The sequence below is a fragment of the Phoenix dactylifera genome, chromosome 1 (assembly GCF_009389715.1).
Source record: "Phoenix dactylifera cultivar Barhee BC4 chromosome 1, palm_55x_up_171113_PBpolish2nd_filt_p, whole genome shotgun sequence".
Classification (NCBI taxonomy): Eukaryota; Viridiplantae; Streptophyta; class Magnoliopsida; order Arecales; family Arecaceae; genus Phoenix; species Phoenix dactylifera.
Genome location: NC_052392.1, coordinates 3,708,107 through 3,727,686, shown reverse-complemented (window position 1 = coordinate 3,727,686; position 19,580 = coordinate 3,708,107). Strand labels below are relative to the sequence as shown.

Here is a 19,580-nt window from a genome sequence, read left to right as displayed (position 1 = left end):
TCTTTATTCTATGTTTCATAATAAATGGATTGAACAAAGAGGAGCTTTTGTGTAGAACAAGATAACATGAATTTCTTTTAAAAAGAAAATCTCTCGCCCTTTTAGCAAAAACAAAATAGTAATTATGTTAATTCGTAGATGTATAAGAACGAGATATCGAAATATCAAACAACATTGTAATAGTGGATTAATGTTTGTTTTACACACCGAATGTAATATTTATTAATCTGATCAAACTTCCAGCGAGGTACAACAAACCAATTATTCTTAATGTTTATCCTCATATTATACTGGCTGATATTTCAGGATATGAATTATATTCATATTTATCAACCAATAATCTAGGATGCATGAGTTTACATCATTCAAAATTATAAAAGCTGATTTTTTATATACATCTCATCAATGAGCAATTGAGCATCAACTAAGGCTGCATCGAATCCTTCCGCGTTGCCGACGGACATGGACGGATGGCAAAAACCAACCAAGTTGGCTAGGAGGTGGTCGCCGGAGAAAGCTGCAACAGTGGTGGACGCTGGGAAGGCTCAACTCGGAGCAGGGGCTGGGTCGGACTCGGAGTTTGCAGAAGGGATGGGCCAGCTAGTGCAGTTGGACAGGGCCGAGCCAGGGCGGGCCAAGGTGGTCAGGATGGATCCGGGCCCATGCCTAAGTCTACTACTCCAAGACGGGTCGGGCCATGTGGGAATGGGCCAGGCAGTGGACAACGGGCTGACCCGCGGATAGGGCCCAAGCCCGATGAAGAGGGCCAGGAGCCCGGCCAAGGCGAGACGGGGTTCGGGGGTGACTGAGCCGACTCAACTCCCTCGGTCGGCATCGTCGACCTCATTTGAAGATCCGCGTCTACGTCGAAGAGAGGAGGGACGACGGCACTTCCGGAGTGCCTCTCTGCCGCCAGCGAGAGCCCCCACTCGACCGGGGACAGGCTGTGTCCAAGTTCCTAACAGGACGGCCGGGACCTCGCACATTGAGGATGGTGCATGTGTGTCGAGCGGGCCGATGGCGGAAGGCGTGGCCCCACAGACGCGGGTGGCCGTGGCGGCGAGACGGCTCTGACCAAGGGGAAGGGTCCGAAAGAGGCGCAGACGGCCAGCTTCCAACAGCGGGAGGTGGCTTCGACAAGCGAGATGGCCTCCTCATCAGGCCAGAGAAGGAAGGGGAGACCTAAGACAGGGGAAGGCTCACTGCCAGTGCCGGCTAGGTGCTCTCCTGTGGCTCCAGCGACGGTGGTGATGAGAGGAATTCCTGGAGGCTCAGGATAGGGACCTATTTCACCTATTCAAGATCATGGGAAAGTAGTGAATTTGTTGCGGGCTGTGATTCAGGGAGGGGTGGAGAAGTCAGGGGAAGAGGCTAGTGAGCAGCCCACAGTGTCCGGGCCAAACCTTACTTTATTGTGTGAAATAAAGATTCTAGCATGGAATTGTAGGGGGGCGGCTAAGCCTTCATTTTGTCGTCCTTCAAAAAATTAGTTCAGCTTCATTGCCCTGAGATTTGTTTTCTATGTGAAACACGGGTGTCTGGAGAAGGTCTACGTCGGGTGCAGCGACATTTAGCAGCTGATTGTGAATCATTTGAAGTAGAGTCCCAGGGCTTGTCTGGAGGTATTTTGATGCTGTGGAAGCGAGGGGTGGCCTCTGTAGATGTCTTTTGTCACTGTTCTCAGGAGGTTGTGATGGTCATTTTGGAACCAAAGGAACCCCCGTGGGTCTTGTGTGGGGTCTATGCTAGCACTGATTACCGAACAAAGAGAGTCCTTTGGGGTGAGCTGTCATGTTTGCTGACTCAGGGGGTGCCGACAATAGTAGTGGGAGATTTTAATTGTGTGCTTAGCCCCAATGAGAAATGAGGTGGGAGGATCTACTCTGATTCAGTGGATAGGAGGGAGTTTCGAGAGTTTCTGGATGTTACTGGCCTAGTGGACCTTGGCTTCTCCGGACCACGTTTCACTTGGTGCAACAATCAGTCTGGACGAGCGAAAGTGTGGGAGCGGCTTGACAGGGCTATTGCATCCTCGGATTGGATTCAACGGTTTCCATCTTACCAGGTTAGTCATCTTGCTCGAATTGCCTCAGGTCACTGTCCTCTTTTGGTTTCTACAGCCTCGAGCTCCAGTCATTATAGCCCATTCCATTTTGAGAAGCTGTGGTTGTCATACCCCCAATCTTGGGAAGTGGTCAGGGGGGCTTGGGAAATGCCTGTACAGGGAGATGCTATGCAGAGGGTGTCGCGCAGATTGGAGCTCACTAAACGTCGCTTCCGCAGATGGAACTGGAAGGTTGTGGGCAACATTTTTCGGAGGCTGGAGGAGGTGGAGGGGTTGATTGCAGATCTCCAGGGGAGGGAGGACCGTGAGGGGGAGCTTGAGGAGGATGAGATGGCAGACCTACGACGCTACTTGTCTTCCCATCACTCGTTGTTGCATCAGCAGGAGACTTTTTGGAGGCAGAAGTCGAGGATACTGTGGGTCAAGGAAGAAGATCAAAACACCAATTTTTTCCATCGATTGACGGTCATCAGGAGGCAAAGGAATATGATACGATCACTGAGAGTTGGGGTGGGCCAGCGGGTGGAGGAGGATTTTGCAGTGAGACAGATGTTGTTCGATTTCTTCAGGACTAGATGGACGGAGGTAAAGGAGCCCTTTGAGCTTGGCTAGCTCCCTAGGCCAGCAGTCAGAGTTGAGGAGGCAGATAATGCAGCATTGATTCGACCCGTGTCAGATAAAGAAGTGTAGGAGGAGGTATGGGCTATAGCAGAGGACAAGGCCCCACGTTCGGACGGGTTTCCACCTTTCTTTTTTCGGAGATATTGGAGTATCATTCGGAGGTCGGTGGTGGAGGCAGTGCAGCTATTTTTCAGTCGGGCGGTGATGACAGATGGCTGGCAGGCTACTTATATCACCCTGATACCGAAGCGTCAGGATGCATCAAAATCGGGCCACTACAGGCCCATTAGCTTGTGCACTACTTTGTATAAGATAGTGACAAGGCTTATGGTTGGGAGAATGAAGACTTTGCTGCCTAGCATTATTAGTCAGGAGCAGGGAGCGTTTGTGGGAGGGAGGAGCATATCAGACAATATCCTGTTAGAGCAGGAGATGATGGGAGATCTACAGAGAGCTCCGAGGAGGCGGTGTTTGATGGCAGTGAAATTGGATATGGAGCGTGCTTATGATCGGATCCACTGGGCCTTTCTCAGACGGGCACTGGAGAGTTTTGGCTTCCATCCGACCTGGATTGACTGGGTTCTTGGCCGTGTGTAGGGGCCTAGCTTCTCCATATTAGTCAATGGTACGCCTTCGCCCTTTTTTCGAGCCACTATGGGGCTCCGCTAGGGATGCCCTTTGTCCCTATACGTGTAGCTTGCAAGAATCGGAAGTTGGATGCCTACAGTCCAGCCCCAGTGCTCACCCCATTTTTCACTTGCTTTTTGCAAATGATTGCCTGCTACTTGCTAGGGCAAGTGTGAGGGATGCACGAGCTCTCCAGAGAGTGTTGACTAAGTACTGTGGGGCGTCCGGACAGAGAATTAATCTTCGAAAGTCATCTATACACTTCAGCCCGCGCACGGAGCAGAGGGTGCGACGAGAGATTAGGGCGATATTGGGGATGCAGGAGCAGGAGGGAGCATTGGACTACCTTGGGGTCCCCATCACAGGGAGGATTGATTTCTCTTCTTTCAGTCATCCTTTAGATTGCGGGTGGCGGAATGCTCTACTTTGGTGCAGAGGATGCAGAGTAGACTTGAGGGTTGGAGGGCTTCATCACTTTCTATGATGGGCAGGTTGACGCTGGTCAGGTCTGTTCTCTCTTCCATGCCTGTTTACCTTATGGCCCATACTATTGTGCCGAAGACGATTTTGGTGGGGATAGAGCGGCTTATGCGTGGCTTCTTGTGAGGCTTCTTGGGGAGAGGCCACGGGGTACATCTGGTGGCCTGAGAGAGAGTTTGTCTGCCCCTGAGCGAAGGTGGCTTGGGGGTGCAGTCACTTCTGGCGAGGCGAGAGGCGCTTCTGGCGCGGTGGGCAGTGTAGTCAGGTCATAACAGCGAGATATGGCCGGGCAGGCCCTGCTAGCCCGGCGGTGGGGAGACGGAGGACCTCCTTCATATGGCGGGAGGTTGGGAGGTATTTGCCTATGGCCCTGGCGCACACTAGATGGTTGATTGGCGACGGTCGGAGCATTGACGTGATGGAGGACCCATGGGTGGATGTACTTCTGTTGAGTTTGTGGCCGACGATGATCAGTGGTGAGGGGGCGGAGGGGCTACGGGTGTGTGACCTCATCATGCCGGGGGAGGCAGAGTGGGATGAGGACAGACTGGGCCAGTTATTTGGGGAGCACTTAGCCGAGCGAGTACGAGCTCTTCCTGTCCTGGGATCAGCAGGGCTAGATGTCAAGGTATGGAGCACCACTTGCAGAGCCAGAGTTAGGGTGGGTGATGTTTCTTGGGTCCTCTAGCAGGGGTCAGAGCTGGGCGGGGACTGTGGCTGGGTCTGGAGATTTGGGCTACACCAGAGGGTTGCACTTTTCCTCTGGAAGGTGGCCTGGGACTGTCTGCTGACGAGCTGGGCGCTGAGTCGACATAGTGTTAGCATCCCTTCTGTGTGCCTGTCTTGTGAGGTGGACGAGTCAATGGATCATGCACTATTTCGGTATGTTTGGGCGAGGTGGACTTGGAGGCTGTCCGGGATCTCGGATGGTGCCTGGAGCCGGAGGGACTGCTTTTTGGAGAAGGTTCGGCGGTGGTCTAGCTCCCCTCAGATGCGCTTTGTGGCTATTCAGGTATCCTGCACAGCGTACCAGGTATGGCTGGCTAGGAACGCCCGAGTTTTTTGGCGAGCTCCGTCCGTCCCCTTGGTTTGTGATGGAGCGGGCTTGGACACAGGCAATAGAGCTCCTTCATGCAGGGTTGGATGATAGATCTTTGATAGCTCGAGACACCTGGGGCTCCCATACTGCTTTGGTAGCTTCTCACACGGTGTTTTTCACCTAGGAGCCCCCACCCCCAAGTTTTCTCAAGGTCAATTTTGATGGTTTGGTCCTGGATGGAGGCAGAAGAGGAGGGGCAGGTTTTGTTATCAGGGGACCGAGCTCTACCATAGTGGCAGCGGGGGGTGTCAGATCTTCGACACCTCGGTCCCAGGGGTAGAGCTGCGAGTGGCTTGGCTGGGATTGCGACATACGCGATGAGTGCTTCGGGCGAGCTCTATCCTCCTGGAGGGCAACTCGTCCACGGTGATCAACTAGGCCTAGCAGGGCCCTCATAGTGATGGAGGAGGAGTGCATCCTTTGCTTCGTGATATAGGGTCGATGGTGGGGGAGGGGATCACCTTTCGGGCTATGCATATATATCGGAAGACCAACGGGGCCGCGGAGTGGGTGGCGGCGTATGCATATATATTTTGTTTGCAGATTCGTCTGGGTGTATTCGTACCTGCCTTGTATGAAACATCTGTTTTAGCAAAAAAAAAAAAAGAGAGCATCAACCCGACAAACTTTATGACGTAACGCTGACTTAAACCACTTTTTTGACTTTCTCTTTTTAGCAAGGACAAAATTAAGGTTAATTCCTCGATGGCTTCCACTCTCTCAACGCTTTTTCCGTGTGTCATTAATTCCTTTTGATGGTTATTAGAGATTGAGAGGTTCGAGGATGTAATGCTTGCCAATTTAAGCCTGCAAGGACCGTCAACTTTCGGGTGCTCGAGAACGGTGGTAAGAGCTGGACGCAGTTGGAAAGCATTTGGGGACTGCTCAATGTTTGCTATTGATATTAGTCCCAGCTGAAAAGATGCCGAATTAGTATGCAGTCTCGTACTAAACCGATATTTGGTATATCGATACTGATTTTCCTTCCTTTTGCCACATTTCGCTCAAAGTAATAAGATGGTACCCGTACGTAATTTGTTACTGAGACGGCGAATCTTAACCACAACAATATCGATCAAACTATATCTATTTTACAGAGGATAGGATAACTAAGTCGAGGAAGCTAATGATATAGGCATCTTTTGGATGGTAGACCGGAGGGTGGTCCAATGGGATACGAGAAGGGGACATCCTTTATTCTTTTAAATGTTTAATTATAGCAGCCTTCCTTAGAAGTAAAGGAAAGCAGATTATTAGATGTGTTCATCTTAGTTTTCAATAAACAATGCTCTGCGTTGGATGTTATTGATAGAGTTTGTTGACGTTGCTTCCCTTTTCAAAGGGAGTTCATAAGATGCCCTTTTATGTTTTAAAAGGTTCCAAGTTTTCGTATCTTCTCCGGATAAGGAATGAATTAAGTTAATTTAATGGTCATCAGTCTATGTTGGGTAAATCATGCTGCATACAACCTAGTGTTCTGCTCCTCCATTATGAGATAAGTAGAACAAGAATAGTTAGAGCTCGAGTTGGATTAATTTGCATGCAACTCGAGACAACCAGCCGCATTGGATAGATGGGTATCAACCCCAAGTTCAGATTGAAGTTGCCCACACCAAGCTAGTTTTTATGTCTTATGGTGTTTTTGGTAGTTAAATTCCTTCTCCATAATACTATTGTTACTGTAAAATATATGTTTTCAACTGTATACACTCAGGGATAGGAATGCAAGTTGGACCCTTGGGTGGCTAAATATTGGACTTAAGTTTAGCCAAGTTGAAATTGGGTTAGAGCTTAGGTCAGTAATTTTTGAGTCTCAAAGCTGATCCAACCAATATTGTGAATGACATAGACATGTATCATTATGTTACATATCAATTTAATCCAAGCGCGTAATCTATCTGTATTTTGGCTATTTCTATTGCAGTTTGAGTGCTAGACTAAGTGAGTGCATATTTTTATTTTTATTTTTATTTTTGTAGTTAGGTAGATTGTATATTTTCTTCTTATTTTTTGTTAGAGACATTACGCAACTAGAAAAAAAGTCCAACACTACGTCCATCTATACCTAAGAAAAAAAGGTAAGAACATTTAGTTGTTGAGATCATAATTGTCCATTCAGTGGCTCTCCTCTCAAATTTAATATGCTTTAGACTTGCAAAAAAAAAAGTTTAATTTGTATTTACTGAAAAAAAATCATGTATACAAAAATGATTTTGTGTATGTATATATGTATGTATGTGCGTGTGTATATATATATATATGTCTATATGTTTGTTTGTATGTATGTATGTATGTATGTATGTACATGTATATGTGTATATATAGATTGACACAAAGAAGAAGCACTTTAGCGACCAAGATTGGGTTTTTGTGATCGGCCAATAAGGGCCAGGATCAGATTGCGAAGATCTCTGCCGTACGATCGCAATGCTATCCTGATGGACGGTTCAGATCACCCGTCTATTCTGAGACGAAAACAGCCTCTCCGAGCTCGGCTATAATCGCACCGGCGGAGCACCAGAACCTAGATTTGGGGCTCGAGAGGGAGGGACGTGGGAACCCGAGGGTTTGAGAGAAGCGGTGGCCATCAGGGTTTTTGGAAGCAAATCCGAATCTTTGCTGGAAGGAGGTGAGCTTGGATTGGTTTTCTCTTCCTTTCATATCAATTCCTTGTTGAATTTTTCGGTGGGATAGCTTGTTTGACCGAAATTTTTCCTTCTTTTGAGCATAAATTTCTGAAGTTGTATGATTGTTTGAGTTAATTAATTGTTATTGGTTGATTCATAGATCCAGAGTGATCAAAATCTTTGCTTCAAAACCGATTTTTTCTTGAAGAATCCTAAGGCTTCAATCAGTAGTAGTGGTTCGATAATTCTGAACTTCAAGGTCTTGGATTTTCTTTAGCGAGTGCACATGATTTCGTTTAACACGGTGTGGGTTTCGATGAAACCATTCGAAGCTTGTTAAAGATGTGATTTTTATTAAATATGCTGGAGACTCGGGTTGGCTGCTGATTTGAGACCCTTTTTTCCGTGGTTCTGGCTTTTGATTGCAATTTTGGTTCGAGTTTTTTGTCAAGAAATGCAATTTAACTAGTTTGGTCTTTTCTGCTATCGGCCGTTTTAGGTTGTCTTCGAACAAGCCAAGCATCCTCTGACCCTTAAGTATTTAATGGTGTTATGCGTCAAATTTATTATCAAACCTGGGAGTGGAAGGAGTTGAGCTAAATTCAAGAATGTTTGGAAATGCAAGTGAACTATAAGTAGAGTAAACGAGAATGAAATTTGTCGCTATAGTTGCCATTGACAAGAGAATATAGAGGAGGTGTTTGATATCAAAATGGGGGAAAAACAAGAAAAAATGAAGAGCTTTCTTTTTTTCTTTGACGTGCTTTTTTTTGTTTTGTTTTGGGGGGGGGGGATAAGATTTGTTTCTTCTGCTTAATCATTATGCCAGATTTAGAATGTCTTTATTCTCTAGTATGCCTGCCTAAACATAGAAGGCTCCTCCTCAGGTATGGTAGATGCAGCACAAATTTTGTTATACTATGCTCTGAGAGCAAATGCAGTAATAATGTACTGAGAGATTCCTGTTGTTATTTACAGCTAAATAGTTTCATACTTTTGTATTTCAAATGGTAGTTAGTAATCAGTAGTTAAATTTCCTTCATCTTCCTCTCTTTTTGTTCCTAAATTCCTTTTTTCCAAAAATAAGTTTAAATCAAGCCCAAACTTTTTTTATTGAATCTAAACAGTGCAAATTTGTGTTATTTTATGTCCATTCAGATGAGACGTTGGTAATCTTGTGAAATAACATTCTTTTTGTTTAAAATAACAGAAATAAAGATTGAGATGTTTGAAGTAGACCTGAATTGAATGATACAAGTTTAGCAGGTTCATTGCAGTTCACAAATGTAGAAGAATAATCATCTTGTTTTGACTGAAAGTTTAATTACTATATATTTTTGTATGTATGTACTATTGCATACGCAGACACATACATATACAGTGGAAGAGTTTGTGCAGTTTTTTATTTATGTCCTAGTGCAATTTTATATATGGAATTGCATTTATCTGTTTTTCTATGTGGTAGGATGGATTTCATATATTGTTTTAGTGGCTGAACCTAAGAAAATCTTTCAGAGATAACATTATTTTTTTCCTCAGACATGTTTCAACTATAAATTACAATTACAGATGAAAATCATATTGCTTATCAAAAGTTGGTTCTAAAACTGGGAAACTTAAACGTTTTGATAGAACCAAAAGTTAGTGATGCATTTCCTTTTTCTACTTGTATTTATGTTAATAGTATGCTTATAAAGAAAGCCTGAATATCTGATTTGCATTTTGGTCTATGTATGAAGCCCATTAACATTTTCAGAGTTGTGGTTATGTATATTCTCATTTAATTTTTCATTGATTTTAAATTCATATAGAACCAATTTAGTTGCTGAATATAAGTAAGAGATGAATTTCAATTGAGCGTTTGCTTTCTCACTTTCCCCAATTCATTTATTCACTTGCTCAGGTCACTCATTATGCTTAGCATTTTATGTCATTGCTCATGTTACTTGCTTACAATTAACATAATGAGCGATGACTTTGTCTCTTTGAGATCATGGGCTACTATATGTTCATTTTTGTTGATAACCAATTTGCTAGTCATTTCCTTGTGCTGCTCAGTATTAATTCCATGCTAGGTTTTCTTCTTCTAAGGATTGCACTTATCTTGTGAAGTTTAATTTATAGATCCCTGTCCTATTTAATATATTCAGAAAATGGTTTACTGAAGGTGCTGATGATTAATCCATTTTCTTAGACGGAGTTGATGCACTTCTAGCTGAAATGTCAACTTCAAATGAATGTGCTTCAGAGGAGAATGCCATGTTAAAGTTATCCCCAGCTCCCAAGGAATGTCATGATGGCTTTGAGATGTTAGTTATAACTAACACCAATGCTGCGGATGGATTGGCAGAAAATATCACTGCAAATGGATCAGCAGAAAACATTAATGCTGCAGATGGATCAGCAGAAAATATTAATGCCACTGATGGATCAGCAGAAAATGCCAATGCCACAGATGGATCAGTCGAAGATACCAATGCCACAGATGGATCGGTTGAAGAAATGAATGCGATAGATGGATCAGCAAAACTTGCCAATGTCGTCGATGGATCCGTGAAAAATACTAGTGGGAATAGGTGAATCAGTAAAAAAAACCAATATCCTGGATGGATCCCCTGCTCTGGATTCTATTAATGCTTCACAGTTAGATCCAAAAGTTGGTATGACGTTTCATTCAGAAGAAGAAGCATACGATTTCTACAATTCATATGCAAAGAGCAAGGGTTTCAGTGTTCGGAAGGGCCATCTTTCTCGAAGAAGAGATGGGAGCATACGAGATAGCATTATGTTTGTAGCAATGAAGGTACCCGTCAAGAGCATCGTACGCATATAACTAAGAAGCCACGCCCCCTTGAGAGAACAAACTGTCTGGCTCGTATTGAATTCAAAGTGAATCGTGATAATGTATGGATAGTAAATAAATTCATTGATGAACATAATCATCCATTAGCAAGCCCCAATAAGGTACACATGTTAAGGTCTCACAGAAAGAAGCTGCCTGTTCAACGTGCAGTCTTTACTGAAGCAGATTACTATTATGGAATAAAACATTCTCTGCTGCAAGATTTTGAGTCAGAGGATTTTCATGGTACAGAAGATACTGGACTTGTTTTGAAGGATCAATGCAACTGTTTGAGCACAAAAAGAATAAGAGATCTTGAGAAGGGAGATGCTCAGTTTCTTTTAGACTATCTGAAAGCTAAGCAGTCTGAGGATCCATCATTTTTTTATTGCAGTACAACTTGATGAAAAGGAAAGATTGACCAACTTCTTCTGGGCAGATGCACGATCAATAATTGATTATGCCTACTTTGGTGACGCAGTCCTGTTTGATACAACCTACCGGACAAGCAGGTTTGACATACCCATTTGCACCATTTATTGGCATAAACCATCACAAGCAGATTGTTATTTTTGGTGCTGCATTACTTTTAGATGAAACTACAGAATCATTTGTTTGGCTATTTAAAACATTTTTGGCTGCAATGTCTGCAAGGCAACCGAAGACAATTTTTACAGATTGGTGTGCTGCAATGTCAAAGGCAATTACTATAAGTTTACCTGACACATGTCACAAGCTTTGTTTATGGCATGTAGTTCAAAATGTTCCAAAACATTTAAACAGTGTCTGCAGTCGCGAGCCTAACTTTCAGAAGGAGTTCGAAAATTGCATATATGGAGGTGTCTCTGAAGATGATTTCCATAAAAGATGGGATAACTTGATCTCTAAGTATGGTCTTGCAACTAATTCATGGTTAAAAGACTTGTATGCAGTTAGAGAGAAATGGGCTCTGGCTTATTGTAATTCATTCTGTGGTACCATGACAACAAAGCAATGGGCCGAAAGCATGGACAATCTCTTCAAGATTCATTTCTATAGGAAACTGCCCCTTTCAAAATTTATTATGCAGTATTTTAAGGCATTGGTTCAACTTCGTGAGGACGAGCTTGTTGAAGATTATGAATCCAGGCAAACTAAGCCAGTTTTATTGGTCGATATACCTATGCTAACTGAAGCAGCAGAATCCTATACAAGAATGGTGTATATGGACTTTGAATATGAATACAAGAGCCAACTTGCTTGTCTTTGTGAACCTGTTGGTACGGATGGTACAGTGTACACTTTCAAAGTTTCTGTTCCCCAAAAGCAGAGTAGTGGGCATGTTGAATTTAACCTATCCAATGCTACAGTCACATGCAGCTGTAAAAAGTTTGAGTCAATGGGTTTTCTGTGCATGCATGCATTAAAAGTTCTTAACAACAACAACATTCTTATCTCCCACCTCGGTACATACTGAAGAGGTGGACAAAATATGCTAAGGATGGGCCACTGTCTGATGGACATCAATCTGTGGTTGACTCTCATCTTCAAGAATCCTTGTCGCTCCGATATAGCCGTGTTTGCCATAAGGCGATTGCTGTTGCGGTAAAAAGTGCATTATCAAAAGATGCACTTGATATTCTTGAGCATGGACTTGATAGATTGATTGCAGAAATGGAAAATTTGCTGCATAATTCTTCATTAAATGAACAAAGAGAGGATGTGAATGTTGATGACAATATGCAGCATAACACATTAGATGCGAGTAACATTTGTTTTGACGGTTTTGAGTTTACTGCTAGATGAGCTTAACCTGTTGTAATGCCTCTGTGCCCATGCTGGCTGAAGCAATATCCCCCCTATTAGTTATTTACATGCAGCAGAACTCGTTTGTTTGATTGTTTTGACAAATGCATTTTATAACCTTGATAGGGGTGTCCTTACAGCTGTGTGGTCCACTTGGATTGTGTAAAATTTAAGATGTTGTGTGTCCATAAGTAATTGAGTTGTTAAAGTGTTTGTTCATGTTAGATGCCTGACAATCTTATCAGATCTTTTGCAAAATGCCTAATTTTGTTGTAAGTTCTTGGTTTTGGCACTTTTAACTGCTATAACTGATAATATTGTTGGTAAAGCAGCAGTTTAGTGGTGCTTATATTTCTGTTTGTAGCTCCATTTGTTTTGATTAGAGATTATTTCATTCTATATTAAGCTTGGCAGCTCGATCAGCTAAATGCCTTTTTCCCTCCAGCAAAAGCAACAGCTAATTTTATGGAAAGCACAGGGTGAAGATACATGGTTGAATTGAACATGTTTATAAAAAAACTCTGTGGCTGACTGATTGGTAACCCAGATGTATATGCATAATATGGGTTTGAATTCATAGCCATTTTTGACCTTATTCTTTAGTTGTCTCGGGTGGAGATTGTTTTATATTGATTGTTGTCATGGTATTTTGACAAGTTCCAGCATGTTTCCTTTTTGCATCTGTTTGTGCAAGCAGGAAGAAATTATAATTCATATCATAGCCAACATGTTTCTTTGTTTGCATATGTATGTGCAAATGGGAGGGAATCATGCTTTAGATCATAGCAACCACTGGTATTAAATATACAACATAGTTGATATGGCATGTCTATATTATCTAATTGCATTAAAACATATGAAAACTTTTCTTTTCACCTCAAATACTGCTCTTCTGGTTTTATTTTCATATGGTTATGCCTTGCGATATGAGAATTTTCTCTTGGATTTAAGCTGTGTGCCAGCTCTATAACCTGCTCTATAGTTTTTTTTTTTTTATTTTCAAGATTACCTTCACAACTATGTGCTTAGAAAACGTTGTCCTTTTGTCCATCATGCTCCTCTCTTGATTACCTTGAACGGATGCTGTTGGGGAAAAAATGGATTACCCAAAGCACGTGGATAAATCGCCGGCACTTGATGGCAAGCATGACGGCAGCAAACATACTCTCCCGGCACCCGACCTCAAGGCGTCCGACCTCAGAGCTTACAAACCTTGATCTCGGCTAAGTTAAGCCCGATCGTCCTCAAGTCCAAAGAAGACCCAGTCAAAGAGAGAAGCATTTCTCCCTACTTCACCGAAAATCAAGTCCCCCTCCTCATCCGGAGTCCAATCCCGCGATCTCCGTCTCAACGACTGTCAACGTTTAAATGCGCACGATCTCAACAGACCGCCAAGCCAGCCCAAAATCTCGGGCCGTCTATAGTAACTCATTAATTTACATGATCACGTCCAATCATTACGGTAACTCATTAATTCACACAGTCACGTCCAGTCATAGGTAATCCTTACATCCTCTCTTATAAAAAGGGGGCTTTTTCTTCTCCTTGGGAAGGAGATATCTTTTTACGTAATCTCTCTCTTTGCTTCACAAGAAAATCCCCCTCTGACTTAAGCATCGGAGGGCCGGCGCTGGGACCCTCCGGCCATCGGCTTCTTGCAGGTCCTCCGGAGAAAGCTGTCCGCCGCCGGCACTTACTTGCCGGGGCTCCTCCTCCTCGGTTCGCGGTCATCCTCGGATCCAATTTTCACCAAACAGTTGGTGCTAGAGGAAGGATCCGAGTCATGATCATGAGGCTAAGGAGTAAAGGAGCCTCTAATGCCTCTCGGCATCGCGCACCGGCCACTCAGTTCAGAACCCGCTACCAAGGCCTCCGGCAGATCAAGTTCCTCAGGTCCAAACCAGAGCAATTCAACACGTTGGTGCAGCAAGTCCAGGCTCTGGCAGTAGCAGTCCAAGGCCTGCAACGCGTGGAGGCCCCTCCTATGCCGCTTCCGCAGGTTCAAGTCCAATTGGCACTCCTTCCAGATGGACCGGTGTTTCCAAGGTTGAGATTCCCATGACTCTTCGAGGGTCAACCATGGAGAATGGGCGCTGTTACCAGGGTTCAACTGAGCATCTCCTCGGAGGGAGCCGCTAGGGAAGAACCAGAATAAAAGGCCACAACTTTCGGAGGCCGAGTCAGCCCCGGATCAATCAGTACTAGAACAGACCACTGTTGCAATCTTCCAAGGCGGAGAACTCGACAAGAAGGTCGAGAAACTCGAGTGGCAGATCGAGGCGCTCCAAGACCAGAAGGCAAGGCGTGAAGGTGACTTTGAGTTCACCACCAAGTCACCTTTCTCTCGCCCAGATCAAGGACGAACCGGTTCCCATCGAGGTTCAAAATACCTCAAATAGAGCCCTTACAACGGGACCACCGACCCCCTGGACCACTTGGAGAGTTACCGAGCCCTTATGGCGTTGCAGGGGTCTTTGGAGGTCGTGCTCTGCAAGGCTTTTCTTGCAACCCTCCGAGGAACGGCTCGGCTTTGGTTCTCCGGTCTGAAGCCGAGCACTGTGTCCTCTTTCGAGCAGCTTGGTAGGCAGTTTGCTGCCAACTTTATTGCCAGCCGACCGGCCAGCGGCGAACGTCGGATTCTCTACTCGACATCAAGCAAAAGGAAGGAGAGTCCCTCAAAGGCTATATCGACCGTTTTCAATGCCGGCAACCTGAGAGGTCCGCGAGCTCGATCAGTCGATCGCCATGTCCGCGCTGAAGATAAGAGCTCGGTCCTACAGGTTCCTCTTCTCCATTGAGAAGAATTTCTCCGCTGACTTCATCGAGATGCTGGTCCGAGCTCAGAAATATGCAAAAGCCGAGGAGGCTATTGCCTCCCGGCGGGGTGCAGCTAAGCAAGCTTTAAAAGGGAAGAAAAGGCGTCGCGAGGAGCGCGGCCGCCCGAGAAGCCGTCTCCCTGTCGAAAGAAGAACCTGCCTCGTTTGAGGAGTCCACCCCGTCAGTGGGCGCAGCCCGACTGAGGTCCCCACCTCGGTCGAGATCTCCGCCTCAGCCAAGGATACCCTTGGGGAGGTACGGAAACTACACTCTCCTCAATGCAACCCGGGCAGAGATCCTCATGGAAATAGAAGGCCGAGACTATTTCCGACCTCCACCCCCGATGCGGGAGTTAGAAACTCGGCGGCACTTCAGGAAGTATTGCCGCTTCCATCGAGACCACGACCATGACACAAAGAAGTGCTTCTGAATCCGAGATGAGATTGAAGCACCAATCCGCCGTGGGGTACTCAACTGGTTCGTACAGAACCGGCGGGATGAAAGAATGCCAACGGAGAATGCCACACCACCTGAAGATCAAAACGACAACATGCCCATCGCTCGCACAATCAACACCATAGGGAAAGGTCCGACTGAAGGGAGCTCAGCTGAAGAACTGACCGAGAGGAAAGTCCCTCCGAAGCGTCAACGCACCTTTGAAACTATCTCGTTCTCGGACGAGGACTTAAAAGGAGTTGAAATTCCTCATGATGACGCTGTGGTCAGGCTCCATGGTCATGAATAAATTTGATGTAAAGCGTATTTTGGTTGATAATGGAAGCTCGGCAAATATTTTATATTACGATGCTTTCCAAAGAATAGGAATGACAGAGGGCCAGCTCCGAAGAATGAATACTCCGCTGGTCGGGTTCACCGGAGATTCAGTTCCGGTTGAAGGCGTGATCAACTTACCTATCATAGTCGGGCTCACCCCTCGAGAGAGCACCGTGAGGATGGACTACCTTGTGGTCCGCCTGCCTTCGATCTACAACGCCATCCTTGGCCGACCAAGACTCAATGCCCTCCGAGCTGTAGTCTCGACATACCATCTGCTCATGGCGGTTCCCTACCGAGCGAGGGAGTAGGCGAAGTTCGTGGGGACCAGGCGACAACCAAACAATGCTACATGGCGACCCTCAAAGCAAAGCAACCAGCCAAAACACTGAGCCGAGCAGAACAATCAACTGATGCGTCAGCCCAAGCTTCGGACCGCGCGCTGCCCATCGAAAATCTGGAGGTATGGGACGAGCCTAGGAGGGAACGGGCAGAACCTGGTGAGCTCCTCATCCAAATCTCCTTAAGAAGAGACTGTTTGGAGCTAACCGTATAGATTGGATCTGGCCTGAGCCCTCGCGAGCGGGATTGTTTGATTAAGTTCCTCTAGTCCAACATGGACGTCTTCACCTGGTCGCCTATGGATATGCCAGGAATAGATTCCGAGGTCATGGTCCACCGACTTTAAGTGAAACCAACCTACAAGTCGGTGAGGTAGAAGAAACGGGAGCATCGCACCAGAATGACAGCGAGCTGCGGCCGAGGAGGTTGACAAGCTCCTCGAGGCCGGCTTCATCCGAGAAGTCTCCTACCCAGATTGGCTCGCCAACGTAGTTCTCGTGAAGAAAGCTAATGGAAAATGGCGCATGTGCGTGGACTATACCGACCTGAACAAGGCCTGTCCAAAGAACAGTTTTTTCCTTCCCAGGATCAACCAGCTCGTCGATTCCATCTCGAGACACCAGCTGCTGCTGACCTTCAGGTACGCCTTCTCGGATACAATCAGATCCGAATGGCGCCCGAGAACGAGGAGAAGACAGCCTTCATCACCGACAAGGGCCTCTATTGCTATAAAGTAATGCCGTTTGGATTGAAAAATGCTGGGGCGACGTATCAAAGGCTGGTCGCCAAGGTGTTTAAAGATCAGATAGGCCAAACCATGGAGGTCTACATAGACGACATGCTGGTGAAAAGCTAGATGGCAGAGCATCACATCACTGACCTCGACGAAGCATTCTCTACTCTCAGGAAGTACCAAATGAAGCTCAACTCCACCAAGTGTGCCTTCGGGGTTACCTCGGATAAGTTCCTCGGCTTTGTGGTAACCCAACGCGGGATCGAAGCGAACCCCGAGAAGATCCGAGCACTGCAGAAAATGGTACCACCAAAAACGGTCAAGGAGGTACAACGACTCACCGAACGAATTACGGCCCTAGGAAGGTTTGTCTCCAAGTCGGCCGAACGGTGCCTCCCGTTCTTCAAGATCCTCAAGCGGCCAAAGGATTTCCTGTGGACAGAAGAGTGCCAGCAAGCCTTCGAAGAGCTCAGGACGCCATCTTGCCTCCCCTCCATTACTCACAAAGCCTCCGCAAGGCGAGCTTTTTTTTCTATACTTGGCCGTCTCCCCGGTGGTGGTAAGCTCGGTCCTAGTCCGAGAAGAAGACAAGTCTCAAAGACCGGTATATTACACCAACTGAGTTCTGAGGGATGCCGAGACCCGATACTCCAAGCTGAAGAGGACAACCTATGCGTTGCTCACCTCAGCCCGAAGGCTCTGACCCTACTTCCAGACCCACACTGTGGCTATACTGATCGACCAGCCTATAAATCAAGTCCTGCAACGGTCGGATCGCGCGGGAAAGAATCGCAAAGTGGGCAGTCGAGCTCGGAGAATTCGACCTCGAGTACCGCCCGAGGCCGACAGTTAAGGCCCAAGTGCTCGCCGACTTTATAGTAGAGTGCACCTTATCGGACGACCCCGAGCCCGAGCTCACATCAAGGGAGGAGACCTCGAGGCAACTATGGGTTCTACATGTGGACGACTCCTCAACCTCGGGAGTAGCGGTGCAGGCCTCATCCTCACTAGCCTGGATGGGATGGTCGCAGAGCAAGCTCTACGCTTCAAGTTTTCCGCCTCGAACAATAAAGTGGAGCACGAGGCGCTTGTCGCCGGGCTGAGGTTGGCGAAGTAGCTCAAGGTCAAGAGCTTGACGGTCTTCAGTGACTCCCAACTGGTCATGAGCCAGATCTTGGAAGATTTCGAAGTGAGGGAGCCATCGATGCAAAAGTACCTCCAAAAGGTGTGAGATATCACCTCACACTGAGCGCCTTCGATATCCAACACATCCCAGAGCAGAGAGCGCGAGGGCGGACCATCTGTCAAAACTGGCAACTTTCCGCATGAGCGAGCTTCCGAAGATCACAACGCTTGAGTATCTCGAAGCACCCAGCACTGAGAAGTCTGAACCAGTTCTCTGTGCCAAAATCAAACCAAGTTGGATGGATGCGTTCGTTAACTACCTGCAGAGCGAAATCCTCCCCGACGACGAGTTCGAAGCCCGCCGAATCAAGCGTCAGGCTTCCTGATACCTCTTATACGAAGGCAAGCTCTATCACAGATTCACAGGTCCTTCACCTCTCCCCTCCTTAGATGTCTCCGTCCTTCAGAGGCGGATTATGCTATGCGAGAAGTCCATGAAGGGATCTGCGGGAACTACCTAGGAGGCCGGGCAGGGCCCACAAAATTCTACGCCAAGGATATTATTGGCCTACACTTCAAAAGAACGCCGCAGACTTCATCCAAAGGTGCGATCGATGCCAGCGAAACGCCAACATTCAGTGCCGACCCTCAGTTCCACTGACCTTGATCAGTGCCCCCTGGCCATTTGCCCAATGGGGGATCGACATCTTGGGCCCATTTTTCAAGGCTACGGGACAGAAAAAGTTCCTCATTGTCTCCATTGACTACTTCAGCAAGTGGGTCGAAGCTGAACCGGTGGCCCAAATCTCCGAGCCAAAAATGCGAGATTTCGTCTGAAAATCAATAATCTGCAGGTTTGGGCTCCCTCGCGTCCTCATATTCGAGAACGGCCGTCAGTTCGACAATGATCGCTTCAAGGAGTTCTGCTCCGAGCTCGGCATCGACTATCGTTTCACCTCAGTTGCTCATCCACAGACGAACGGAGGTGACAAATCAAACATCCTTCAGGGACTCAAAACCAGACTCGATCGATCCAACAATGGATCGAAGATCTCTACAATGTCCTTTGGGCCTACAGAACTACATTCCGAGTTCCTACCGGCAAAACCCCTTTCAACCTGGCTTACAGAATAGAGGCGGTAATTCCCTTAGAAATCGGGCTCCCGTTGCTAAGGGTGGAGAACTATGATGCAGCCTCCGACTCATCCCAGCTCAGAAGTAACTTGGATCTCCTCGAGGAAACAAGGGAGGCCGCTTGAATCCGCATGGCAAGATATCAATAGAAAGCGGCGCAATACTATAATTCCAGGGTAAAAGTCAAGCTCTTCGAAGTGGGAGATCTCGTCCTGAGGAAAGCTAAGGCTTTTCAACCTACCGAGCAGGAAAAGCTTGCCCCAAACTGGGAAGGAACTATATCAAGTTGCTCGAGTTCAGCGGCCTGGAGCATATAAGCTGGAGTCCCTTGAAGGGACTCCCATTCTCCAAAGCTGGCACTCCGAGAACCTCCAAATGTATTATCAGTAAAGCCCCCCGGGGGTCTCCGGTGTTTGAGAACATAGCCAATAGGGCATTTCTCAAGATTTCCTCTTAATTATTCAACGCTTCTTCTAATGTTTATCTACTTGTAAACTCCAGGATGTCCC

The 19,580-nt window shown here is 46.3% G+C and overlaps 1 protein-coding gene across 2 annotated transcripts; it reads left to right on the top strand.

The window, feature by feature from the left end:
* The first annotated feature begins 7,406 nt into the window (after positions 1 to 7,406).
* Positions 7,407 to 12,438, top strand: LOC103721020 (protein FAR1-RELATED SEQUENCE 5-like). Of its 2 annotated transcripts, none has more exons than XM_039124225.1 (2): positions 7,407 to 7,521; positions 9,714 to 12,438. In XM_039124225.1, the coding sequence occupies exon 2, from the start codon at positions 10,822 to 10,824 to the stop codon at positions 11,815 to 11,817; it is 996 nt and encodes a 331-aa protein (XP_038980153.1). In that variant the 5' UTR covers positions 7,407 to 7,521; positions 9,714 to 10,821; the 3' UTR covers positions 11,818 to 12,438. The 2 variants fall into 2 exon arrangements, with proteins under 2 accessions (XP_038980153.1, XP_038980156.1); XM_039124228.1 differs by having other exon boundaries at positions 7,416 to 7,521; positions 9,670 to 12,438.
* The last annotated feature ends 7,142 nt before the right edge of the window (positions 12,439 to 19,580 follow it).